The sequence below is a fragment of the Pyrgilauda ruficollis genome, unplaced genomic scaffold, assembly GCF_017590135.1.
Source record: "Pyrgilauda ruficollis isolate IOZ18807 unplaced genomic scaffold, ASM1759013v1 scaffold79, whole genome shotgun sequence".
Lineage (NCBI taxonomy): Eukaryota > Metazoa > Chordata > Aves > Passeriformes > Passeridae > Pyrgilauda > Pyrgilauda ruficollis.
In genome coordinates this window covers 3,644,834-3,672,436 of record NW_024529821.1, presented here as the reverse complement: position 1 = coordinate 3,672,436, position 27,603 = coordinate 3,644,834, and the positions used below count along the sequence as shown (strand labels likewise).

Genomic DNA, 27,603 nt, shown 5'->3' with positions numbered 1-27,603 from the left:
CTGGGTAAGTCAGGCTGGAAGAAATCCCAAAAGTCTCTTGGTCAGCTGCTCAAAGCTATGATGTCAGAGCGGGTTACTCAGGGATTTATCCAGGTTCAACCTGAAAACCTCCAAGGACAGAGACTGAACAAGCCCTAAAATTTAGCAAAGCTCTCACACTCTTCTACTGCTCTAGTAAGAGAACAGGTGAACAAAAAAAAAGACCCTGAACATGAGATCATCTCTGCAGTGAAAATGGCCTTTTAAATGTGTTTTCCACTGAGTAAGAAAAGGAGACAAACTGTTTTCTTTTTTAGAACTTTTAACTTTACTATGCTATTTATTTTTATAATGGTAACATATCTAGGACATCAATGAGTTTTAACTCATTTGAACTTCTGGGGATTCCCATTAAACTTGTACTTAAGTGGGAAATTACATACGAGTACCATCTCTACAGCAATTTGTGCTACATATCACCAAATGTTTAAAAATGGTGACAACTTCCTTTTCAAAGGAGAATGTTTTACTCTGTCAAACAGCTTGGGACAAGTGCCTCCCACAGAAGGTTGGAGGGTGGGGTGGAGTATCAGCTCTTCACTGAATCCAAAAATGACACTCAGATTTTTTTTTAGCCTTTGAGGGTAGTGATTATTTATAAAGCCAGTAGGAACCTCAACCTCTGAAGAAAAATAGATCTCAAGGAGCACTAGGCTTTGTGTTAAGGTCTTTCTATCCAAATTCTGAGGAATGTAAATGTGTATCAGAGCTACTCCTTCCTTAAATCTTAACACAGAAAAAAAAAAAAAAAAGCTGAAGAAGGCTATCCTGGAGAGAAGGAAGTCAGCTATGAAGAGAAGTTCAATGTAAAAGTATTGTATAATAATTTAGACTTGATTTCCCCAGCATACAACACTAGGCTGCTAATAATAGGATTCTGAGCTCCATTTTTTTCATCTATTCATTTTACCCTTTGAGAACTAGAACAGTTACAGTAATCACAGCAGTATTACAGCTACCAATTTATAAGGTTATTATGACTCTCTTTAGATGATTTTTTTAAAGTTATGAACTTTAAAATATAAGATTTTAATACAATATCTACAGTATTTTCATGCTCTCCATCATTCTAAATAAACAGGCAGAAAAAAAAAGACCTACTGTACATATGGCAGAAAATACATATCTGCCAGGACACACAGAAAGCTGGGTTTGTTTTTTACTGAAAGGTATTTTTCTTCCCAATATTAAGCAGCTAAGGTAACACATTCCTCAGCTTTTTTGAATAAAACCTTGAAGTTTACCCTCTAAGATCTTGGTGACTTGGAAGAAGCACCTGTTCCAGTCCTGTTATAATTAACGTTCAGCTTTTCAGGTCAGGCTCATATTTATATACAGTGAGTTCCCTTTAAAAACTAATTTTGGTGAGCAAAAATTTTCAGACAAAATTTCTATAAATGGTCAAAACCAGATGAAGATCACCTTCTGTCTTCAATGACAATGCAAGTAAAATACATGTAGTTCTTGTCTGCACCAGCAAATTAAACTGCAATGATACAACTACTTCTCTATGTGGCTGTAGTTAGTTACAGCTACTTCTCTATGTGGCTGTAGAACAGCTCTCACTACATAAATCCAGTGGGGCAAAATCAATGCATACACAGTATGACAAATATTAACAAGATATTGTATATATTAAAAAGCTAATTATATAAATAATATAATAAAAATAAAATTAATAACTAGCTGAGGCATTGAACTGGACAGCTTGTGTAATGTATCAAAAGAATGTTTTGCAGAACTAGAAATATCAGATGTTTCCACTGAGTTAGTAATTACAAGTAGTAATCTAAACTGTCTGGGATAGAAGAATTGTCAAACCTCATCTGTGAAACTTTTTATAAGAGAAATACATTTCAAAGCAGTTTTAGATTTCTCCTCTATACTTACACCTTTCATACTTACAGGTGTGCTTCTTTGAAGCTAAAACACTTAACAGCCCTAATACTTTAGAATTAAAAAAAATCTCTCTCTCAAAACCTTCCCTTTATAAATGAATGTATGAATATATAAAAATTTCCCAACAGTTACTTTACCTGCAAGACACATTTATAATTTCAACAGCAAAAATCAAAATGTCTTCCCCAAAAAGTGTTTTATTTCAACAAAAAGCCTTATCTGTGAGTAGCAAATTTAAGTGATAATTTGTATTGTCACAGTGAAGTAAGGATCAGTCCTTGGAAAGTTCTGGCACTGAAGTTTGTAAATAAGTCTTGAGTACCTGCTTGCATGCCTGACTTATTCAGCTACTTTCTGCAGAAGCATATACATGTACCTTGGTCACATTCCCAGCTGAAGTGAACCAGAGCTAACCTTAGAGCTGAGGAGGCACTTTAGATGCTTCAGTTTTAGAGCTGTAAAATGACAACACTTGAAAAGAAAAAAAAAAAAAAAAGCCCACATAGCATCACAGGGACTACTAAAGAAGATAATGAATTTTAATCAGGTGGTAGAGATAGCTTTTCCTAGGTGCAGTCAGAACAACAGCATCCCTCCCTCATTAAACAGCAGCAAGCTGGGCAATCACCAACCACATGGACTTCACCAAGGGCAAGTGCTGGGTTCTGCACTGGGACAGGGCCACCCTGGCTGTGTGTATGACTGGGAATGAGAGGCTGAGAGCAGCTGTGGGAAGCCCTGATGGATGGCAAGCTGAATGTGAGTCAGGGGTGTCCAGGCAGCCAGGAGGGCCAGCCATGCCCTGGGGAGCCAGGCAAGGGGGATTGTCCCACTCTGCTCTGACCTGGGGTGGCCTCACCTCGAGTGCTGGGGCACCACAAGATAAGACATGAAGTTTCAGAAAGAGTTCAAGGGAGGCCATGAGGATTGTGAAAGGTCTAGAGGGGAAACCATGTGGGGAGCAGCTGAGGTCATTTGATCTGTTCAGCCTGGAACAGACTGAGGAGACCTCAATGCAGTCTACAACCTCCTTGTGAGGCGAAGGGGAGGAGCAGATACTGATGTCTTCACTCTCATGACCAGTGACAGCACCCAGGGGAACACCTAGAGCTGAGTCAGGACAGGTTTATGTTGGACACCAGGAAAGTTTTTCACCCAGAGGATGGTTGAGCACTGGAAGAGAGTCCCCAGGAAGTGGTAACAGCACCAAGCCTGAGTTCATCAAGGGTTTGGACAATACTCATGGGCAAACGATGTGAATCTTGGGGATTTTGTGCATCTAGGACTAAAGAGTTGGACTCCATGATTCTTGGGGGTCTCTTCCAACTCAGCACAGTCTATGATTCACTCCGTGTTCATCTTCAGAACAAACACAGAGCACGTTCCTAACTCTATTTAATCAGTTGGAGTTTCTACAAGCCATGACAGAGAACACAAAATGTAAGAGATATCAGGAGTACTGTTAGCACACAGATTAGCATAGACACACTCTTGGCACATTCTGCACTGCCCACCTGTGTCCCTCAGCTATAAAACCCCTGCCTCTCCAGTGGCTGATCCAGTGACTCAGGTTGCCCAAAATGATTCACAAAATGCCCAGTGTGACTTGCCAAGTTTCACCACACATCATTCTCATCCCCACACTCACACTGTCACCAGCTTTTCTCAATCCTTACACAAGCTGTTAGTTTTTTCATATTGACACAGCCTCCACGCTTGCCTACATTTCCTATACTTATTTCCAGCCACCTTTCACACAGATTTATTCAGGATTCTTATTTGTCCCTCTTCTCCTGGTCTGTTATACAATCCCATTTCAGCAAATTCCCAATTAAATTTTGACTGTGTCTTCCTAAAAATGCAACGTATCACAAGCAGGATCAGCTTTCTCATGAGGAAGTTAATGCCAGGCAGTTATGAAAGACATGAAAGAAAAAGAGCCACTGTATTTTAGGGAAAACATTTGCAAGCTCTGTCCCCATATCCCAGGGTCTGGCTGTCCCTAGCAACATGTAATCTCAAATATTGAGATTATGGTACCATTCACATGATAAAACTTGATGCCAAGTGTCTCGCTATTAAACCTAGAATAGCATTCAGACTAAAAGTAAAAATAACAGGAAATAATTTAAGCATGTAGAGTAGAAATGCTGCAAAGAAAATATCAAATGCTTTGCAAAGTTCATGCTTACCTAGATGCACAAAAGCTTTTAGTACAGTAACTGGAGGATATAAAAAGATACAAATTAAATAAATAGTTTTGTTTAACTCAAACAAGTGGCATCACAAAGCCTGCAAGGGAAGTTTCTAAGGACTGACATGGATTATTTTCAGCAAGGAACGGTGTTTTTCTATTTTCTGAAGATGTCCACCCCTTATTCTAAAAGAGCTTCATTTTATCTGGGCTCTCTGAGGAAATGGTATGTCAGAAAAAGAGAGTCCATTAAAAATCTAATTAATTAAGTGTCCAATTCTGAGTATTCATCCATGTAAGACTTTATCAGAGATGGGTTACTAAAATAACTGGCTTAAGGCTAATTGTAAATTTATTTTTTTTTGTTGAGAGCTTTTGCTATGAGAGATTCTGGTGAGTAGATACCCAGAGGCCACCATCCTCAATGGCCTGCCTCCTTTTCAACAACCACACCTGTGCTGAGAAAGGAAGACTGGTAACACCTTAGCATCAGCATTCAAATGCCTCTGTAATTTAGGATTTTATCATTACTATCAATGTGATCTGCTCAGGTGGTGTTTTTCTTCCTCCACAGTCATGAGTAGGGCTGAAGGACAAAGCTCTCAGGTGCACCAGAGGCTCTCACTGCAGGTGGGTCCTGAGCCCTACACAGAGTATTGTGCACTATTATTTTTAACTCCATGTGAAATCACAACTGATGGAAATGAAATTCTCATCCCTCAAGTACTTATAACTAATAACCTGTAAAAATGGTTTCACCTAGTTCAGTATTTATCTGCCCCTTTCAATCAGCAGACACAGAAAAGGAAGCAGAGGCAAGAAATCCTAGCAATGCAGAGAAGTTCTTGTGGAACCATCCTGCATTTCAGCAGCACTGAGAGCTGGCTGTCCTGGTTTCTCTGAGGTTTCTCATTATTCCTCCAAGCTTAAGAGAATAGACGGGTTACAAATATTAGTGTAAAATTTCCTCTTGAGCTCAAAGTAAGTGGTTGCATAACTTTCACCTTCAGGACAATTTTAAGGGATAAAAACATTTCAAAGTTGAATCTGAAATTACCTCTTTCTAGCACAGTGCCTCTTCATTCTTGTCTTATGAAAAGCCTTCTTTATAGCACAGTCCTGTGGTTCATGTCTCCTCTCTTCTACCTGTTCCTTGAGAATTCTATGTATTTCCTATTCATTTTTCAGGATTTTCAAAACACTGATTCTAGATAAGAATCAGAACTCTAAGACTTAGTATGCTGTACACTACTCACAAAATTATGAACTACAGTTTTTAGGCATATCAGGCTCAACCAGGTCCAAGAGCAGTCTTCAATATCCTCTAACTCTCCTGGAATTGTTTTAGGAAGCAGAGCAAAAGCCTGAGGCTACCACCTTACCATTATCTTTTAATGGTGGTTTCTGTAAACCACCTCAACATAGTGGTTCAACCCAAATTTTTGTTCAATCCAGAACACTTTACAAATAGAAAGCCAATGTAAGTCAATATAGCAGGATAGTTTCTCAACTCTCCGCAGGATTTTTACTTCTAACACATAGAGAAGTGGCTATTTCAATAAAGCCTACCTATAATAAAGTTTCCTATGCAGAGAAAACCAATGCACTTTAGTCCTGAAAGTCATTATCAGGAATAAGACTGAGTTACCAGAGGACACCTGAACACTTTTTAGTAGCCTCAAGCAAGAAATGGGATTCTTCCCATCTAATGTAGAAGATATCCATAATCCTAACAAGCAGCAGTAACTGAGATTAGCTACAAGCTCAGGAAAGGGTATAAGTATTCCCACTCCAACTCCCTGGTGCTGCTTAACTTGGAACAAAGTGTAGAGAAAGATGCTTGGGAAATATATGTTGTGTGTTACCTTCCACTTATGAAGCAAGAAATTGTGTACAATATGTGCAACTTTTAATCTCTCAAAGGCAGAGACATTTCCTAATGAGAGGAAAAAAGCGCATGAGACTATAAAGAGCCAACCGTGCACAAAAAATCAAAGGAGCAGCAGCAGGATTACTGGCATAACATGAGCAGCAGAACAGGGCTCCTGCATCACAGACTGTGGAAATGATCCCGTTTGTGTAGGGGAAAAACCTCTCCCAGATTCACTATTAACACAAATTCCTTAACATTTCTTGTGCCTAATGCATATGAAAAGCACAGCCATTTGCTGTTCCTCAACTGATTTAGCTGCAACACCTCTCCCCCAGCCCCAGCTCAGCTTTGGCAACAAAGACTGACCAAGATCAGAGACCTGCAACACCAGCTGGCAAACAAAAAACCCACCAACAAAGAGGAGACAGAGCTGGTCCAATACCAGCATTCCAAAAGAGACCATCTTTTTAAGTTCAAAAATTCAAGGACTTGCCTTCTCTAGATTGATATGATTGGTGCCACTATCAGCCAGGTCTCATTTCAGCCTGAGCTTCTGTTCTGAATAAAAACTTTCTGATACTCGTGCAGGGATACACCTAGACTAGATGATGTTTTAAATACACCTGAAATCCCAACCGTCTAAAGAAGCAATCCCCACAAATACCCCCTGAAGGTTTAAAAAATAGTTCTCCTTAAAAGAAACACGGTATTGATATACATGGTTTTCTGGAAATTGCTGACTTTTCTCTCTTTGCTGAGACAAGGCAAAAAAAAAAAAACCCCAAAAAAAAAAAAAAAAAAAAAAAAAAACCACCTCATTTAAGGGTAGTAAAGTTGGAAACAGAAGTGTTAGGATTTTTTCTTTTAAAATATCCAATGTAGAGTTCAATTATACTCCAAGAAAAGGAAACAGTTTTAGAAGTTACTTGCTTCAAGGCTAAGAGCTTGATAATAACAGATCTTTAAAAGTGAGGGACCAAGCTGAAGATGCAGCTCTGCTCCTCAGGTTCCTTTTACCCATGGAACTCATGTCTAAATTAGGTTCAGGATTTGCTATTTGACTGAGGGAAAAAACTCTGAAGAGATCCTTCCCTTTCAGGCAGAAAGTTCAGAGACAGAATACAATAGATTCCAACAGCTTAAGGGACTTCATGTACATTATCTGTTAATAAAGACTGAGAAATGGAAGAGAAAGAAGGAATAAATCCCTCAGTTATTTCAGTATGAATAGAGGTGGAAACACTTTTCCAGAACTTGTGAGCAGATGAAGAGTTTGTTTACCACAATTGCTGTGATTGCCACACGTTATTTTGTAGATGACAGTGTTAAAAATCAGATGTTGTTACAAATGCACATTTCAAATCCAGGCAGAATGCAATAAAATCTTGATTGCCTTTAATTGTTTGAATAGGCTAAGACAAATCTTTTGTCAAGTCTACCACACTGGCTGAAAGATTGTTCAATGTATCACCCTATTTTAGAGACAGAAAATGGAAAAACATATCTACAAAGTATTTCAAAAGCATGGTTATACCATCCTTCAGAGAGCTGGGTGGAGTCATCCTCCTCAAAATAACTATTTAAGGCAGGTAACTCTGAAATCCTGGGAATACAGAACTCATCTACACTTCAAAATGAAAGCATTAGTCTTCCCAAGCACTCATTTCTAGTGGATTCTGGATGACTGAGAGGAAGGAGAAGGAAGGAGAAGGGAACTGAGAAATCCAAAATCTATTTGTAGCCTCCTAACCCACAATGTCATGCCGGGAATAATTAAGGAATCATGTGTTTATTAATGACCTACCCAAAATATTCCCAGGGATACATCAGCACAGACACACTACCTAGAACGTCACTGCCACCAGTGAAAACCAGCAACAGCACTAATTTCTCATATAAATAAAGGGACATGAACATTGTACTGCATACAGTTTTTTACTAGATGTTTTTAGCATTATTAAAAGCAATCCATGTGTATGCTCTTACAGAAATGTTTCCAGCATTAGCTTCATTGCAACAGTTTAGACAAAAGATCTGAGATTATTTTATTAGAAATGCCATTCAGAGGAAGAGACTATTGTCATGAAAATAAAATTATGCTATACTATAGCCTGTTTTCCTTGCCTTATTTTTAAAAGAACTTTTTTTAATATCAGTAAAGTTCCTACCTATGCATTTTCGTAAGTGCACTAAACTGCACTCGTTACCATCATCAAGATGGTGAAATGACAGAAATTCACACAGGTAAAAGCAACTGGTGCAAAATCAGGACCACAGCAGCTCAAGAGAAAAGGCAGGCACACCTGGGCTGTGGGGAAGCAATGACAAACAACACTATCTCCTCCACCTACAAGTTCTTCCAAGACAACTCATTTAATTTCAAGATGGTTCCCCAAGAAAACAAGAATTTAATCAGATTTATTTCTTTAGGGTATTAAAGAGGAGTCTGATAAATCTAACAAAATGCCCAAACTACCCCTCCTCCTGGGCCCTGGAAAGCTATGTTGGTACCAACAACAGCCAAAGCAACTTCAGGCAGTGAAAAACTGGCCAGCAAAAAGGGACTTAGGGATTGAAGAAATGAGATTCAGAACCCTGGCACAACCCACCAAGAACCCTGGAGGGTGTCCTGTTTACCTTCACTTTGAGGAATTAAGGGGAAGCTGATACACCTAATAAGTGTATCCCATGTAACTACTGGCCTCTTCCAGACAGCTGAAAGAACTGCAGGAAAACCTTAAGAATTCATCTCAAGTAATTCACCACTTCCATTGTTTTTCCAGTACTCTTCAGGAGGTAAGCCTAGAATTGTTGCTTCAGGCCATTTCAATAAACAATAGGAATAAATATTAGTTTGTTCCAGTGCGAGCAAAAGCACCTGCAATAATGGAATTCTGTCTTTTTTATATCAGCAAAGCTTATCCCATTACTTTAATGCTCTCTACAGAATTGCATTAAAAGCATTTCTTACCATTAGAATCTTCAAATATGTTTTTTAAAATATCTTCCTTAATTGGTTGTTGAAAAATCATTCAGAACAATAAGATATTGACACATTACCCCTATGAGTGCTGATCTTTTTAATTAATACATCTGACTGTGAATTGATAGTTACATTTGACTTTTACAATTCTGTGTGACAACTTGAACACCTTAACATGTGAAGTGAAACTTGGGACCTAAAGGACACTGTAGAACTCCTTCAACTTCACAGCATCAATATTATCCTGAAGAGCTGTATGATGTGTAAAGTAGGAAATAAAAATAATTTCCCAGTATTGTATTTGATCCAAACAATGCACAAAAAAATCCCTTTGACATAGTGGCACCAAAATTTTAATTTACAGATCTCTAACTGCATGGCAATGGCATGAGTAGTTACACAATTGGAAGGCTGTACTCAGCAAAGTATTACAGGTCACACTTGTAACCTTGTAAAAGCAGAATGCACATGGAGAAGCCAAAAGCTGAAGATCAGCATCCTAAAGCCATGAGCACTACCTTCCAAATAAAAGGGTGAAAGGTTGCATCTTCTGTCAAGAAAATTATGTTACCCATCAGAGCTCTTTCAAGTAACTCTTCTGACCATATTTAAAACCAGTCCTAGAGACTAAAGCCAAATCAAACCTGTGTATTTGCAGAGGCATCCTCCCAACAATCAAGGGTCTGGGTATTATTTTACTTTGGTGTGGGGTATGTTTTTGCTGGTGTTCTTTGGGTTTAGGATGGAGCTTGGTGGGGTTTTTTTTTTTTTGCTTATCTGACACCAGAAATGAGGCATAATCTCTCCTGTTCTATTTTATCCAAAGATGGTAAAGTTTTCAAACCACTTCCAACTTACATGAATAGTGAAGTGTATTATGGTTAGATGATATAACAGAAGCAAATGTATTGTTTATAGAATTATGTGCAAACTAAAAATTAAATACTGAGGTGTATGAACTAAGAAACTACAGGATAATTCTATCTGAGGTCTACTCACAATTAAATGTTAACATACGCAAGGTAACAGAAGAAAATGTACTGCAAGTTCCCTTCTCTACAGCCTAAATTAAATGCTATTCTCCTTCTACTTTACACAGAACACTGAAAGACCATAGAAGTGGAGGAGTTTTTGTAACCTTGACAACTCTGCACGGAGGCAATCCCTATTTCCTCCACATGGTTAGTACATACCTGGAGGAGGGTACAGAGTATGTTTAAGGCAGAAAGATTTCTTTGTAAAGCATTAAGCAGAACAGTCCTAAATCTGTTTGAAGCCTTCCAGAGTAATAGGTGTGAAGTATACAACCTAGAAATTTGTTTGCCAGGTCCTGCAAAGAACACACCTTCCATAATGTCTGTGGACACATGCTGTTAAAACATCACTGCAGTAATGCTGGAGCTCAATGTCTTTGCAAAGTAGCAGGGTTTAAAAGTAACATGCTTGTAAAACAAGAGGAGACCTTTAGAGTCAAATGAAACAGGGAGAGGTTTACATCATAAAATATGGAATGCAGGTCCGAAACGGAGGTATGATTTAATAAGAAAATTCCTTAATTTAGGAAAGAACTGTACAAGCTCACACATCTAGAACTGAAAGTCCATGTTTTTATTCCATCCCTTCTTTGCAGATTATCTGCAAATCTACAGCCCTCAGACTCACAGCAGTCTTTTAATATATTCTCTTATTAAATTATGTACTTTGGACATCTCTGCAAAAAAAGGAATAGCTGTCAGAAGTTACTGTTACTGCTCATTAGGACTGCAGCAAGAGAAGGAGAAAAGTTCAAGAAGGCCAGCAGAAAGGAACCAGAATTTAGTGTACATAGATGCTGGACAGAAACTTTAACCATAGCTAGGATTATTTGCCTGTGCTATAAATGATGTGATTAAAATGTACACGTTTTCTCTACTTAAATACTTTCTTCCTCTTATGGAATGAGAAATAACCACCTTGCCTCTGAAGAAATCAAAATGAAAGCTATGCCCCTGAAAAGAATGGAATCCTCTGCACGAAGATGCAAATTCTGAAGTAACAGCAGCCACAAAGATTAAGCTTTGGAGAAAGATAAATGTATTCCTGATGCAGAAATAGCTGTTTCTACCTAATTAGGAGCAGTAAAATGTCCTTCTATCCACCTCCATTGTTTAGAGCTCAAGTGGAGAGTAAACAGTGTAATTAATGCCCTTGTGAACTGCAGCCTCTCTGAATGAATATAAGGTACCTATAGCAGCAGCCAAACAAAAACTTGTTTGGAGCATTAAGAAAAAAATTGTAGACAAGCTGATACTGCTGTATTGTGAACATCTAGTAAGAAAAAAAAAAAAAAAAAGGTTTTCCCCCTCTTGAAATACCCCAATCAGTACTTTTGGTACACATACCTCGAAGAATTCTCTCCTCATGGCAACGTAGAAAGTCCCAGATTCTAACAGTGCCGTCGTCAGAGCATGTAGCAAATTTATTATCCGTGGGTGAGAAACTGTTACATGAAGACACACAGCAGGGGAAAGAAGTCAGCATTTAACAGATTATCTATGCTTCTCAGACAGGGCAAAATTATACTGTAATGTGTTATACACTGAAGGAGGCATTTGAACATAGGCACTTGTAAGTGAATACAGTGCCTGCCAAACAGCACTTCACCACAAGACATGAATTCAGCATAGGGTTACTATTGCATTGCAGTCCCCTGTCAAATGAGGAAAAAATCTGCCATTTATTCTTAGCACCTTCCTATCAGTGACTGCACACAGTAGTGCCTTCTCTGCAGGATGAGAAGCAACATCAATATGGTTTGGTAACTGTCAGCCTAGATTTTCATGTTTGGTAATACCACAAGAAAGTGACACTGCACAGAAGCACAGGAGAACAGTTCTTAGGAAAAAACTCCTCTTCAGCCACAGGTGCTTTGCAGCAGAGAAGCAAAACATAAGGGAAAGCTGGTTACAGGAAAATACTACTTGGTTTAACTGTTGGGGGAAAAAAACCTATATAAAACAAACACTTATAAGAGCAATTTGGAAACACTCCCTCTTATTACACCCCACCAACAACATGAAAATAATCCTACAGACATGTAAGCAGCTTCCAGGTTCAGCAGTTAACATTGATTGATGAAAGTCACTGGAAAAGCAAGGAGTTATTTAATCATGTGAATAGGGCCAGAACACCTCCAACAACTGACAGGCACTCAACTTTCTTTCTGGTGCAGTGAAAGACCACAAGGGAGCCCTTGTGAAATCCTAGATCTTTATGATCAAGAAAGGGCCTAAAGCAGTAGAGAAATTCAGTGCATGGCCATGATAGTCAGATAGTAACTGAATCCAAAGTAAGCACTTCTCATAACCAAACTCTGGCAGAAAATGCTGCACCCTACCAAGAAAAATGGTGACTTTAGTGGAAAGTGAGTTTGTGGCAGTGAACCTTTATCACCATGGGCCAGCACCTGAACCCAAAGAAACACTGTTTTAGCGCCATTTGGGATCTGCAGCTTCTCTTCAGGCTTACTTTAAAAACATTTACTAAAAATTATATGCAGGTTTGTTCTAGAAACACCCTTCATTTACATCTTACTGATAAGTATCACTTTAGGTTTGATTTTATATAGACATTTGCACAACTGAGGCATCAACACTGAACCAAGAGAATATCCTACAATCTTCTTTTCAATAGCTTTCTTACAGTTTCAAGCTTGAAGAACCCATTCAGTATTAACATTAGACTTCTGTATGTGGCAGTCTGCGTGGGTATTTAGTATTACTGGAAGTCTTGGCTTCACCAAGCCAAGCAGTTCTTCACTTTATTTAGTGTTTTATTATTTTGTGAGAACTATGCAGGTGTTTTATTTCTGAAGGCTTTATATTTTATTCAGTTAGATTATTAAAGACTGAATTCTTTATTTGGAATGAAATTGTTGTCTTACACAGTGCGTATAAAAAGGAATAACTGATACACATCGTCACCATATAAAAATGAAAAGAATACCAGTGCAAAATGCGGCAGACAAATACATCTCTAACATATTGCAGAGGCGGATACTGGGACAATACTAATTCAGAAAGGTGCCAGCAAAACGGTGAGAATGTGGAAACAAAAGGAAATACTCTGTTTATGTGGTGCAGGAAGTTTCCCAGAATCTGACAGAACCCATGCATTTCTGCACCCAGAATACACTTAGAGAACAGTCTAATCATGGCAATAGGTACTACAGAAAATGGTATATTGTGTATAAACCTGGCCTCTCTAATCGCCTCCTTATGTGCCTGGAACATCTTGACGTTGTTCATGTTGGACTGCCAGTATTTCACATATCCCCCGTGGTCTGCTGTCAGCATCCACATATCATTGTGTGACCAAGTCATAGCCCTTACAGGGCTGTCGTGAGCCTGCAAATTCAGAAACAGAACTTCTAGCAAACACATTCCAATACTCTCTGATCCACACAAACACTGAAGTTACTAAAGTTCCGACTTTACAGCTGCAATGAGGAAACGAGAACAATGATGATCTAATTACATTCAAGATGTTGGGGGGGGGGAAATCCCTTACTCTGTATACAGTGGTCTTCTAAATAATAAGAGTATTTGCACTTTGTTTTCAAAGTGTTTTTTTTTTAATTACAAATACTCATAGTACATTCTTGAGAACAGTTAATATAGAAGATGGAGGTGGAATGAGAAGTATTAAATGAATTGCCTGTAGCCATGGCCTGACATGGGATCACAACAAGACAGAAGACCTCTAAGGCTCCCATCACCACTCAGACCACAGACCCATGATGAACAGGGTGAAGATGTGTTCCTAAAACATGCTCCAAGACCTCAAGGAAATACAAAGAAATCTTGACAGATTACTTTACCTGCAATATTGTTTCAAAATTGAAAGTCAGTCCATTCCATAAAGTGAACTCCCCACTAGATGCACCAGTGACCAAGCGTCTCCCCTCAGGAGTCCACTGCAAAAGAAACATTTAACTAAACTGTGCAAATATAACATTCAAATATTTCTTCACAATTCTCCAAATAAATCATGAGCTTCTTCAGGGACTCTGTGGAAACGGAAGCTACTAAATTACTTTCTGGAGGATGCAAGAAGGCAAAAATGCAAAACTGTGCCAGGGGACTTTTGACTTTTGTTACAACAGGACAAAGCCCACTGTAAAAACAATGAAAAACTGTAGTAGTAAAGATGAAACAGTTTACTGGCACGAGTGTATTTCTAGCACACGATATCCATAGTAAACAATACTTGTGACACCATGGAAAAGTTGTTAAAAGCTGCTATGAGACTCGAACAGCACAGAGACCAAATTTCCTTTCTTTTGAGTCAAGACATGTCAGGTCTCTGAAATGTAGTAAGGAAGGTAGGAATTGCACCCCGAACTCTGAGAATAATAACTCTTGTGTACTCAGAATTTACAATTTATTTTCCTAAAGCTCTCCATAGAAAGACTGGACACAGAAGTAGTCCATACACTACACATGCTATTTTTATTTAAAGATGCTATGACTGCCATCTTGTTCAGATAAGAATCAGTCTTATTTAAATTAAGACAACACAGTACTTCCAACACTGTACTCACCCTGACAACAAACACTGGGCATTTTACTTTATTAGTAGATGTCCGAACAAATTTTGTTGTCACAGCATTCATAGGGTTGTTCAGCATTCCTATAGGAGGCACTAACTGTAAGAGAAGAAGGAAAACATCTCCTGATGACATTTAAATCAGAGCCTTCAAGAAAAGAACACATTCTAAACACCCATTTTTGGAAAAGCAAGGTTATCATTTACAGGGATATTACCAGAAGTAAGTTGGTAGAAGTGTTTCAAAGAGTCTGCATGATTTAACAACACAAACATCCAGAAAGCATCTTCAAGAGCAGCTTTGCAACCTCAGTGCATGATGAAAGTTCCTATGCACAGAAATTAAAAGCCTGTCCAACCTTAAGGTCCTTTCATGGACATAGATTCCAAGAGAACAAAATAACCTAGAGTGAAGATACCCTTCACAGCTTAAAGGCTTTTTGCAGATACAAAAATATCCTCAGCTGACAGGCAGAATCCTTCCAATTTTCTGGACAAATTTTATATGCACAACTTTATCAGTGAATAGGAAAACTTTACTTACATCATTGTAATATCCTGCATCGGGCTGGATCGCTCGCATATCTCGCTGGTCTCGCTGCCACACTCTATTCTGGAAAGAAAAAAACAACTCCTAGTTCATAACAGTGTACTTCCTTGTTAAGTAACAAAGTAAGAAACACATGGAGATCCTGTTTGGGAAATTTTAAAGTGCTCCAAGGATTTTAGAATGAACTGTGTTAAGACTTTGGGCTCAGGGAAAGGAACAAGTGGAATTTATATTCTGTAAGAAAAGGAGTCAGGAATGTTTAAAGTGTTAATTTCAACAGATTGAAGCAACTCCAGGAAAGCAGCACTCCTATGTAACAAGGAACATTACTGTGGTACTCTGCTGCCCAGTGTCAAAGCTTTATATTCAGGACAAGAATTTACACCATTAGCAGCTGTGCTGATGAGCTGCCCATGAAATCCACACAGCAGCACCAGCTACAGAAGATCCTTCTGCAGAGCCAGCATAAAGACAACACTTTCAAAAGGTCACAGCTTAGAAGACCAAGGGTAACAATGCCTTCAATTACTTAAATTTTGTGAGTTGTCGAACAAAACCTTTTCAAAAACACTCCTCATGAATTTAGAATTCAATCACTTATTTTGGCTTTGAGCCACAGACCCTACCAATTTGGATCTGTGCACATACTGGAAACAAGTTACAATTCTAGGTAAAGCATTCCCAGCATGCACCATTACAGTTTGCTACAACCTCTTAAACCAGGAGCAAATTACACATTTTCTTGATTTGGTTTTTTTTTTCCTAGAATCACATTAAATAAAATCAGTAGTAGTGAAGTCAGCAGATGGAGATCAGATTTTTTTTTCTATGATGTTAATGTTTTAATAAACAGAATTTTGAGGGTGCTTATTCCTGCCACAGTAACAGGGTCCTGGACTTCAAAATTGTTTTTTAGAATAGTCCACTACTAATAGAATCTCTTTTGGGGCATTCCTAAAAGACAAAAATGTGCTTAAAATGTTTGATGTTTGAACAGATCTTAGATAATGGATTAATTATTATGAAAACCTAACTGTTAACACCCACAAACTATAACCATGCACTGGCCATAGCAGATGGAATTAATTTCATCGCATTTTTGCCATTTTGCTCTTGCAGCTGTAACAATGCCAGTATTTAGATTTCATTCTGTTTCTTCCAGGGTAACATCCAGTACTTGTAGAGTAAATCTTGGATGAGAAAATTGTATTTCTCAAGTAATGCTATCCCATCAGGTGAGCTAAATAATCATTTTTACAGAAAAGTTTCTTCAATAAAATTTGAAGTTTTTCTCTATTTCTTAACCGTATAGAAATGACTTTCAGAGGCCACACTGCAAGCTGAAGAGCTATTTAGTAAAATGATGAGATAATATTTATAGTGGCCTGATTATGGAGGGGAAGGGGCAATGGTTCATCTTCCATTCTGGGGAATTTCTACTTCAAAACAAAAATAAGAACGACTACATTACTTATAATCAATTTTTTATGAAAAGCCAGAACATTACACAAGATATTCAACTGCACGCCAACTTGGAATTTTAAGATAAAACACAGAAGTTGGTATTTACACAAAATACAGAACACTTGCAGTTTTATTGCCAATGCTCAACCTCGCCTTTTATTCACAATATACCAAATTTACAAGCATTTGTTAATTTTGGTTAAAAATGCAGCAGTAGCTCTCCCATTCCTCCTCTGTAGCATCCCATGAACTCTCCCACCTTGGTCAACCCCCAAGCCCTCAGCCCTGGAAACGTTAACTGCTCACCACAGAGTCATCCCTCCCAAAGGGAAAAACAGTCTCCCTCGTGGACTTGGTGTCACAGCTTCCTCTGGTTTCTCCTTCCCCTGTCACTGGCCTGGATCCCTGGTGGCCATCCCCTTCCCCTGGAGGCCAGGCCCCTCTGCGCACCCCTTAGCTCCAGCCCCCACCCCTTCCCCTTTACAAGCTGCCTGCTCCACGTGGTTCATTCTCCTTTTTTTCCCTGGGTTTGTCCTTCAGCGATGGTGTTACTCTGCTGGAATAAAACCTTGCAAAAGAGCCTTTCTTGCCTCTGTCGCTGAGCCAGCTGTGCTGAGTGTTGAGTGGAGGACTGACTGGGTTGCCTGAATGGTAACTCAGCCTGCTTTTCGACAGGAGAGGCTTGCTGGGGACCAGGGACAGGCAGCAGCACACAGCACTTTAACACCCCCATTTTTACTCCTCTGAGGAAACCGAAAAGCACAACCCCAAATATCAGGAAGAAAATAAAAACGATTTCTAAACAAAAATCAAAAAATCCCTTTACTGACCTCCAAATATTTGATGACGGAAGGATTGTAGTCTATGGTCTTTCTGTTGACAGCTTTCCTCATGCGCTTCCCGTCGAAGGTGAGCTGCTGCATGGCCTGCTGCTGGGCGAAGTCGGGCCGCTTGTAGAAGAGCTGCCGCGGCGCCTGGTGCTGGAAGCGCGGCATGTGGAAGAAGCGGGGCGGGGAGCCGATCTCCGTGGCCATGGCTGCGTCCTGCTGGGAGGCTGCGGAGCACAGCACTGCTTAGCACACGGGCATTGCTGCGAGCAAGGCTGCTCTACAAAGTCATTTCCCACAGAGCATGGCAAAAATCCCACTTCAGCATCTTCCCTAACTTTAGAGTAACACCTTCAGAAATTAGCGTTTCTAGGTAAAAAATAAATTTGCTTCTTCCTCTGAATAATTATTATTTTTCCTCTGTGCCATGCAACATCAAAGCATGTAAATACTTTTCTTCTCTATCAGGATGAATTCTGTATTGAAATACATCACTATTAGGTCTGCATTGCCATCCCCAAATTAAAAATGTGCAGGAAAAGAATGTCCTCAGTAAAACAGTATAAACAAATGTTTATACTGTTTTATAAAGAAATGGCAAGAACCTTCAACAGAGGCTATTTCAGATTCAATATAAAAAACCAGTAAACACCACATTAATCATAAATTATTTTAGCTATTAAAAAAGTTTTCAAATGTTGACTCAACATTTTATTCTATGACCTAAAAATAAAATTATACTCCTTTCACACAACTTCTTGCAAATGGACTGCAGATCACAATCTACCTTTAGGTATATTTTCAATTCTGTGACTGCAAAATAAATGAATCACACTTATTTAACAAGGTTTTGTAGATACAACTAAGATTCACTGAGAATGTTAAGAAATCGTGAGGAAAAGGGAGAAAATTCCAATATTCAGAATTTTTCTGACAGAGGGAAATAAGTGTAAAATCTCATTTTTCAGTCTAAGAAATTCTTAAGTGGTGAGCTCATAGCAACTCCCTCAGAGCTGAAAACTACAATATCCACAGTCTTTAGAGTGTATACTAACTTCAGACTAAGCACTGACACTCGCTGAACCAATGAAAGCTCAAACTACCTTTTGAACATGTTCTCCCCCACATCCTAAACTCATTTTGGAAAACATTTAACCAAAAGAAACTAGCACTGTCATCAAGAAAATTCATAAACACCTACAAACTCTCCTTTGCACTAAGGGTTAAATGTTTACACAGAAGCAAACTGCATGTAATAAAAAAAAGAAATAGCAGATTTCTTTTTAAAAAAGACTACATAATCTACTTGTAAATTAATGAATGTACTTTCCTACATAGTCAAAATACTTGTATCCTCAATTTGAAAGAGCTGAAAAGTTGTTTCACTGCCAATTTTACAATTTTATCTCGTTTTTTTGATCTCAGTCGTTCAAAAACATTTCCCTTTTTAAGCAGCAAAATAAAGCTAAGATAGAAATGTTAGATATAAGAGACCATTTAAAAGCAGCACAGAGTTTGATTATTTGTAAGAGGTTCTTTCTAACCACTAGGAGCAGGCTGTCCTGTAAGTAGCAGGCAGTTTGTTGGCACAGAGCAGTGAACAGCTCTGCAAACTCAGGACTTACACTCTCCTTTTCATGTAACAAAGTGTGACAGCCAGCTCTGAAACAAGGAACTCCAGCAGCCAGCTCCTCACGACACACACTCCCACACCAAAGCCATCACAACTGTTCTCCATTCAAGACAAACAAGTTCAAACTAAACCAGCACATCTCCATGAGACAGGGAAGGAAATTTAACATCTTTGGCAGATGGAGCATCTTATTAGACCAACTTGGTAACTGGGATGAAGGGGGGAAGACAGAGAACAGCTTTCAAAAAACAAACCTTCATCTGAAGGCTCATTTGCCTGGAAGCTGCCCCATTCCAGGCATCCAGGCGGTCTAACCAGACCCCATACTTGTCTGACTGTCTGCAACACTCCCACTCCAGAACCCCACTGGAATACACAGCTAGGACAACGTTCAGGTTGCCTGAAACAAGGTATGCAGACTTCCTCACACAGGAATTACTTCAAAACCCCCTAACACCATCTCAAATTCTCTTGGCAGGAGATAGCCAATTGTTGTAAAGGTTTCACGTGTAAAATATCAAAGGTACAGTTTTATTGTTGGGGGTTTATATAGAAAAACAGAAAGCAGCTTCTTCAAATGAGTTGAACAAGCTGGCATTAAACACACAAGTCCATTAAGTCTCCTAAATGGAATTATTTAATAGTCAGAGGAAAAAACCCAACAAAACCAAACAATCAAAAAAACCTACAAAAACCAACAACACACCACAAAAAGCCCCAGAAACCCAGATGAAATTTCCAGTACTACTCTTTCTCAAGTCTGAAGTTTGACACTCCCTTACACCAATCAGTGCTCTAAACCAGAGAGAAAAAGGTATTTTTTCGAAATCACACATCTGTACTCTCTAATAGGCAATGCAAAAATAAATGTCAAGAACTGAGACCAAGAATGTGGACAAGGATCTATACTGGGGGGCTTCCAAAAAAAAAAAAAAAATATATATCATTTGCAAGGAAACATTACATCCCAAAAATCCCTTTTTGGGGGAACACTGCAAAGCAGCAAGTTAATACTTTATTTTCATGTTCCAGGGAAAAAAAAATATGCCAAAGAAATTTTCTGCATTACTATCATTGGTAAATACAGCATTAGGTGTGATATGGGTCAATTCAGATTGCAATAGTTTTAGGTAAGTGCAACCAGTGTCTAGCTTAAATTAGCATAAACAACCTTCACTTAAGGTGCAATCCGTATCAGCAAATAGTGGACCAATGCCATAAAAAGGTTAATTACCCCTCTTCATGCCTACAGATCCTTCCACACTCATGATTCTGACAAGACAGTAAGTGACACCACAACTACAACAACATGACAGAAAAATGAAGAATTTATATTCTGGTTCTTCAACTTTTGAGATCACTCTCTTATCACAAAAAGCCTTCTACCTGCATTTACAAACTCTGAGAAAAGTTTATCCAGCTGCTTAGGACCATTTTCTTCTAATAATTGCTTCAAATATTATGTTTTTATCCACATAACATCCTTATCACATCATATGTGCATATGACCAGTATATCATCTATGAATAGATATAAAAAAAATGTGTGCACACACACATTAGTGCATTTAATGTGAAGCTTCCAAACAAAGCAGCTTTAGAAAGAAATGGTTTTGGCACACAATTCTCACATGAAACCAGAGCATTTTCTTCCTAAGACCTCTATTTGAGTCACAGAAATATACCCATTTAATGGTTACCAGTATCCTACTTGGTCTTTTGTTGGGACAAACCAAAGCCTCAGCAGGCTCCTTAAGATCTTTTTTTTTTTATCAACTACAATGTCAACAGTGTAGTTGATAAAAAAAGAATTCAGAATTCAGCATGTCAATTAGCTAAAGCTCCTTTTGTATTGGCAGTGTAAGCAGAAACATGCAAACAAATATTAGAGGGCACAGTGCAATCCAGCGTAGTAACATCTGATTTCCTAGTTTAAGCAAAGTACCAAAATGTTCTTTATTTTAGAGTCCACCAATAGGAGTTTAAATGGAAGAAACCATGTTTTTCTTAATTCACACAATTAGAAGCAACCTCAAGATTTCTTTCCAACATCTGGCATAAGTCACGTCTCATTTTATTGCTTCTGGACAGTAATGTTACCAACCGACTGCTTTTAATTCTAATTCATTACACCCTTAGCATAATATGAACTAAGTTTATTTCTGTGTTCCATTCTTCCATGCATCTTTATCAGTTTTCTACTTCCTGTCCCCAAGAACACCCTTTTCAAAGCCTCACACATTTAGAGACATAAATGAATTTGGGGATATAGAGCCTACAGAGCAAGGCCTTCATTCCTCCCTAGCAGTGCCAAAAGGATGCCAGGCCTATTAATGCCATCAAGCAATCAGAGGGAGAAGAGAATTAAAAATACAAAAACTCCCAAAATTCTCACACCCAGAGCAGCATGGAGTAAAGGCAGATGGATTTGGGCAGTTTCTCTGCTTTTTAAAATGAGCAAAAAGTCATGGTATTAGCCAATTACAGAAAATGGTTACCACTGAATTTATGTTTTAATGAATTAACCCAAATAAGGCTACAAAGGTAATATTGGCATTTAACACAGTAGTATTGTTACTTTATCATCTTCTTCGGATATAGTTGTTCCTTTTATATAAAAATGAACCTTGCATTAAGTTTTGACAATTGACAGACTGCAACTTCAATCATGCAACCAAAGCATTTCACACATAACTTCACTAAATCAGACAAATTAGGCTACTCAAACCAAACTAAAACCACCAAACTAGCAAAGCTAGGAGAAAAAAAGTGATGGCTTATATTAAATACATCACTCCTTATAGGTAGCTCAATACTATAAGAAAAAAATCTATTTATGTATAATCTTGAGATATTTAATATGGTTTATGCAAAAAATAAAGCTCATTATTAATGAAATCCAGGTAACTAAAACATCCTTGCCTGTTTAATAGGTGTTTTTAAGTGAAGGCAAAGACACTTGGGTGGAACATAGTGAGTTATACACTGAGTATGGCAAAAGAAAACTATGTTTCCAAATGGGAGCAAAGAAAGTTATGGTGGAGAGTGCAAGCAGCAGCCACTTTGCAAACCCCACGCTGAAGCTTAACAGACACTGCCTGAAATGGCTACAGCAGCAAAAGAAAAGGAGTGCTGCACATTTCCTGAGTGTATAGATAGAATACTTCTTTAAACAAGTACTAGTTCTACTATAAAGTACCCACAGACTCTAAAAGAAGCACTTTTCTGGTGTAACAGAAACAGTGGAAAGGACAGGAGTTACTTGCACTGCAACAGCTCACAGGAGTTCAACACATGGCTTGGGACACTGGGTGAAAAACACGGGACTGGAGAAGAACCACCCGAGCTTCCTGAGGCCTAAGAATGAGGTAAGAACACCACTGTGCAAAGGCACCCCGCCAAGTTTATTGCTCAATACATCTTTCTTTGATCAGCAAAGCACTTTCACATCTACAATGTATAGATAACTACATTCCTTTTAAAAATTAAGAAGTCCTACTGTCAGTAGTCATCTATGAGAAAACATCTCTCTGCACTTTTAATTTGTGTATTAAGAAATCTATAAATGCATCTGAATAAGCACGCCTGTTCAGAAAAACAATCACATCAAATGCAATTTAATGTTATTCCTTTCCCTTTTTGCAGAGAATCAACACTTAATGTCTGTATTCCAAAAGATCTGCCTTTCTTTTCTCTTTTGGGAAAATATGAATTTTTGCTCTGGACACCAGCAGTGGATCCTTCCACGGCTTCCCCTTCCCAAGGAAAGCTCTCTTGGCCTCCTCATCCAGCCTCTTCCCAGTGCAAAAGAATTATGTGAAAACATATATTCTAGACATAAATGTTCAAACTTTTGTCACCTTCAGCAACCACGTTTTAGAAAAAAAAAATATATTTTTTACAAATTAAAAAGAAATTATATTTTTAAAAAAGAAACGATTATGAGTGTACACACACATAATTTCTCTATTACACAGAAAAAGAGTCAGCCATCCTAGTTAAAGACTGAGCAGAGTGGCAGAAAAGTTCTTGAAATCCTAAAATCATAAAATTTCCAGGCAGGGGTTACACAGGGGAAAAAAAAGATTCTTCACTTCTCCAAACCATTTAAATAGTCTTCCAATTATTTTATACTAAATAAGATAGACCCAAAATGATTTCTCTTTTAAACAGAAAATGAACCTGAGCAAAAGGTTTGTTCTCAGTCAGGGTTTCTACATCTTCCTTGCTTCACTCACCGACAGGAATGGAGCAAGAGTGCTGCAGGTATGCTTAAAACCTGCAAAAGTATCAGAAAATCACATTACCAAAGCCACTGTAAAACCAGCAGCAAGCAAGCTTCTTCCACATTTTCCTGAACACACACTTGAAATCTGCCAAAACTAATTTCCAAGTCTGTCAATGAATTAATCTCTCACAACAGATAAGATTTGGTTTCTGCGCCATTCAGATGTCAAGAGTTTCTAAAGAAAAGATTAATCTTACATTTCCTTCACTGCACATAAGGTAAATCCACTCAGAAAACACTCACAAAAACATGAAAAAAACCAAAAAACCACTATGCCAAACTGCAGATGTAGTGAAAACAGATTAATCTGACCAATTCCCCAAACTGCTTTGTGTTTCAATTTCCTACTGCATTGGAAAAACACTTAATCAGATTCACAAAACCAAATTACCCAACGTCTCAGAATTCTACATCTTTGTGAGACAAAAAAAAAAAAAAAACAAAAATCTCAAGTAATTTTGAGTACTTTTCTTATTACATGTAGGTTGTACTATTTTTACTTCAGAACAGATTTGAGACAGATTATGAGAATTGGTGGATTAAGCAGGATTATAAAATTAGTTTAAAAACTAGATTCAATAATGAAGTACAAAGTTGCTCAACCTTTTAGTCAAAATCAGACCTCCAACAGCAAAAATAACTATGTAAGGTTCTTGACCTCTGAATATTTTAAAGTATTATTCCCACTTTTGAATTATGTAAAGGCACTGCAGCATGCATTTTTGTGCATTTTTATATGCACATCTCAAGAGATTTCCTACAAGGCATGCAGATGTGAGCATAGGAAGTTTAAACTTAAAACCAAAACCATTCTTACAATTTGAGAGTCCTTAATTATCTACAGGTGCTGGAGGTCCATAATACAGCAAATCAACAAACTCAAGGCAGAAATACTGCCCTGTGTTATACAACACTGCTATTATGCAACATCCCTATTCTCTGCAGCAAGCACTTTTTCCCTGGCCTCTACTGCTCTGCTCCCAACACACATCTGCAACCATTCTCTATTGTATTCTATTTGTGAACCAAATTTTCCTAGAAATGGGGCTTAAATTCTGACCATCCAAATCAAGGGAAAGAATTTAGTAACTTTCCCCATTCCAGTCATTGTGTTCCAACAGAAAATGTAAAAAAAATAAAATAAAAATCTCTTTTTTCATTGAAATTGCAGAAATACACTTCAAGTAATAATTGTCTAAGTCACAATAAACTACTCTGCCCAAAAGCCTCACAGATCTGTTCTTGGAAATACTCCGAAGCTTTTTGTTTTATGCACAGCCCAGAATCTCCTACACTGACATGACCAAAAACCTAAAATGCAGCAGCACTTTTTTTCTCCTTTAACTTCAGTTCTGTACTTTCACAATGCCCAGATTCACCAAGAAGTTCAAACCTTCGGATTTTCAACAGAACCTGAATTTATTTACATGCTGTATAGAGTGTAAAAGGACAGAACGTGCAACTTGGCAAAATGGTGTTATGTTGATGCAGTTTTGGATTTAAAGGGTTTATTTATTCCTGAAGGAAAAGGAGTGCTGATATTTAATAGACAAAAAAGGCCTTCAACTTTAAGTTTCACATAAAAACACACAATGTTCAAGAACTTCTGAAACAGGAGAGCAAATTTACAGACAAATGGAGCTACCTAAAATCGCCATGGAGAGCACCTGCAAACAGCCAGTCTGGAGCTCTCTGTTACAGAGACAAGCTTCAACAGCTGAGCCTGCTTAGCTGCATGTAAGTTACACACACTTTAACTCCTTCTTTAAACACTTCCAATTTTGGATTTCTAGTACTCAACAAAGACCTCATAATCAAATTACAAATGTTCCTTATTTTATGCTCATGCTGAACCCTTGACTCATTCCAAAGCAGACATATTTACAGGAGATCATGTGCTTACATACATTATAAAAACCCTGAAAATACTTCAGTTCACAAGACTCTAGACAGCTCCTGCTTCACCTCTCTGGCTACAGTACAGAAAATTGCCTTCATGAGTGCAGCAGCCTGGAATCTTTGCCTTTCTGCACCTCACAGAAGCACCTTCTGTGAGCTGCAGTTTCTTGAGCTGTACTTCAAAACATGGAAGCAACCACAGATTGCACCTCAGCTAAAATCATGGTTTGCTGCCATGATTTTACTGTTACCAAGTGGATACCTTGGTTTCACCTTAAAGTTTACTCACAATGTTTTTTTAATAGCACATTTTCCCTCCCTCTAAACTTCCCAAATACCCCTTTATTTCAACTGCTGCTTAGTATTTATCAAGAGGTGCACGGTAACCTAAACTGGCTTTTATTGGGAGTTCCTGCGATAACAATTCATCTCACCTAGCTGAAGACTCACAGTTTGGTTTTCATGCTGAAGTGATTACTGATGCTGTCTTACCTTGGAGCTGCTACTTTGTCAGGAAACAAAACTTTAAACTGATGTTTAACACTCATAAACATGTCATGACAGATACTAAAAACCTGACTTACGAAAAGTAGTTTAAAAGAAAAAGAAAAAGCCTGTCATCCTTGCTAATGCTAAATATCAAGACACTTCATCTGGTTATAATATCAAAACTTAGTGAACAGAAGTCATAGCAGAATCTGTGTGCATGCTCCTCCCAGTTTCATTCAAGAAAGTTGGCCTTCTTGTGAGGAGAACGGTGCTGTTTCCTGTTCACTGACTGAAGCTCTTGGGCTGTTCTGTGAGCAGCCAGTCATTCTGCAGCTCATCCACACCCAGGGGGCTCTGCCTGCCCACTCTCCTTGCTCATTTCCAGGTGTTCCTGGTGAGCCATTCCTCACATCCCTCTTGACTCAAGTACTGCTGTTAGCTACACAATGGGATAGACAGGGACAGAGGAGGAGAAAGAGTGAGACGAGACTCTCAAAAAAAATTCTTCAGAGGACTTTTTTATCAGCAGAAGGGAAAAGGACCAGAAAGACTAAGACAGTTTGCAGGGCAAAACTGAAGCAGGGAAACACAGCAAATTGTCTTTGCTTCAGGCACAACCTCTTGAAATTCTGATGATTAAGAAAAGCAAGTTCATATAATCTACCAACAGTTTCCTTCTCCTCATTCACACCATGGAACAGAAACATACGTTTTAATATACTAAATACAGTTGAGTGTCTGAGACCCAAAGAGTTGCAAATTCAATGCTGAAAAGACACCTGAGCCTTTTTAGTAAAATGTGGCAATTATAAAGAGTAGTAACATGTTACAAAGATTTACTTTTCACAACCTTTATCTGTTAAATTATTACCAAACATACCCAGAACTCTTGCAACATTTGCTTTTCCATAGAAGAGAAGCTGCAAATATCAACAGAATTTAGGCAATCTTTACTTCAACACCCCAGGAATGCTCACTCCCTGCCCCTCTCCCCCCCTTTAATGTTACTCAGGCCCATCTGACAAAATAATACTGTTTGCCATTCCAGTTTCTGGGTAAAATAAAGGCAAAAGAGTGTCTTAATTTTCTATAATTACACAATTGAAGTCTGCAAGGGGTAGCAGGGGGCAGGATGATAGTGCTATCATGTGTGATCATGTGAAAAAAATGTGCCTTTATATGGTGAAAAGTGTAAGAAGGTTAAAAAAAAAAAAACCCAAAAAACTAAAAGCAATCTTTTTCAGCAGTTATTAACTGTATTTCAAAGATCCTTTTTCTACTTTTCTCACCAAAATGAGATTTTATATCTCAGTAAAAACTCCAAGATAAAAGAGCTTTTTATTTTGCTGCATATTTTAATGCTAAAATCCATTCACCACTGATGTCCATACCCTAACCTGCATCCAGAGGTGGAGACTGTGCACCAGAGCCCTCATCTTCTGGGCACCTCAAGGTTATTTACACACCTTACATATTCAATGCAAGGAAAGGAGAGACTAAACAACCCTACATCCACACTGCAGAACAAATGGCCTATAACACACTACTCTACAAGGTTTTCTTCACAATATCAAAGATGATTTTTTAAAGGGATTCTTTATCCTCTTTTCATAAAAAGATGTAGCAGATGCACACATACTTATCAAAGACAGAAATTTCTTATCTGCCCCAACAGCAGAATAGCTAAATTAGCAACTATGTTTATAGCAAAATATGCAAATTAATACCTACAGTTGTTATGCCTAGACTCAGCTGATGAAGAGACAACATTAAGCAAAAGTAGTGGAATTGCAGCAAACAATTCAAACATTATTGAATCACACAATGCTGCTAAACAAGGCTGATGAACGCTGCTAATTATCAATGCTCCCCATTTTTTA

The 27,603-nt window shown here is 38.2% G+C and overlaps 1 protein-coding gene across 7 annotated transcripts in view; it reads right to left on the bottom strand.

The window, feature by feature from the left end:
- The window catches only part of WDR33 (WD repeat domain 33), a 68,876-nt gene that overhangs the window by 34,950 nt on the left and 6,323 nt on the right, over positions 1-27,603 (bottom strand). For 6 of the 7 annotated variants that reach the window (XM_041486933.1, XM_041486935.1, XM_041486936.1 and 3 more), the window contains 6 exons: positions 17,419-17,642; positions 15,119-15,187; positions 14,570-14,674; positions 13,847-13,942; positions 13,222-13,373; positions 11,370-11,467 (listed from right to left, as the gene is read on the bottom strand). In XM_041486933.1, coding sequence (XP_041342867.1) covers positions 11,370-11,467; positions 13,222-13,373; positions 13,847-13,942; positions 14,570-14,674; positions 15,119-15,187; positions 17,419-17,622 — 724 coding nt within the window. In that variant the 5' untranslated portion in view covers positions 17,623-17,642. Of the gene's footprint in view, positions 1-7,921; positions 10,319-11,369; positions 11,468-13,221; positions 13,374-13,846; positions 13,943-14,569; positions 14,675-15,118; positions 15,188-17,418; positions 17,643-27,603 lie in introns of those variants that run through there. The other variant, XM_041486939.1, reaches the window with a different exon arrangement.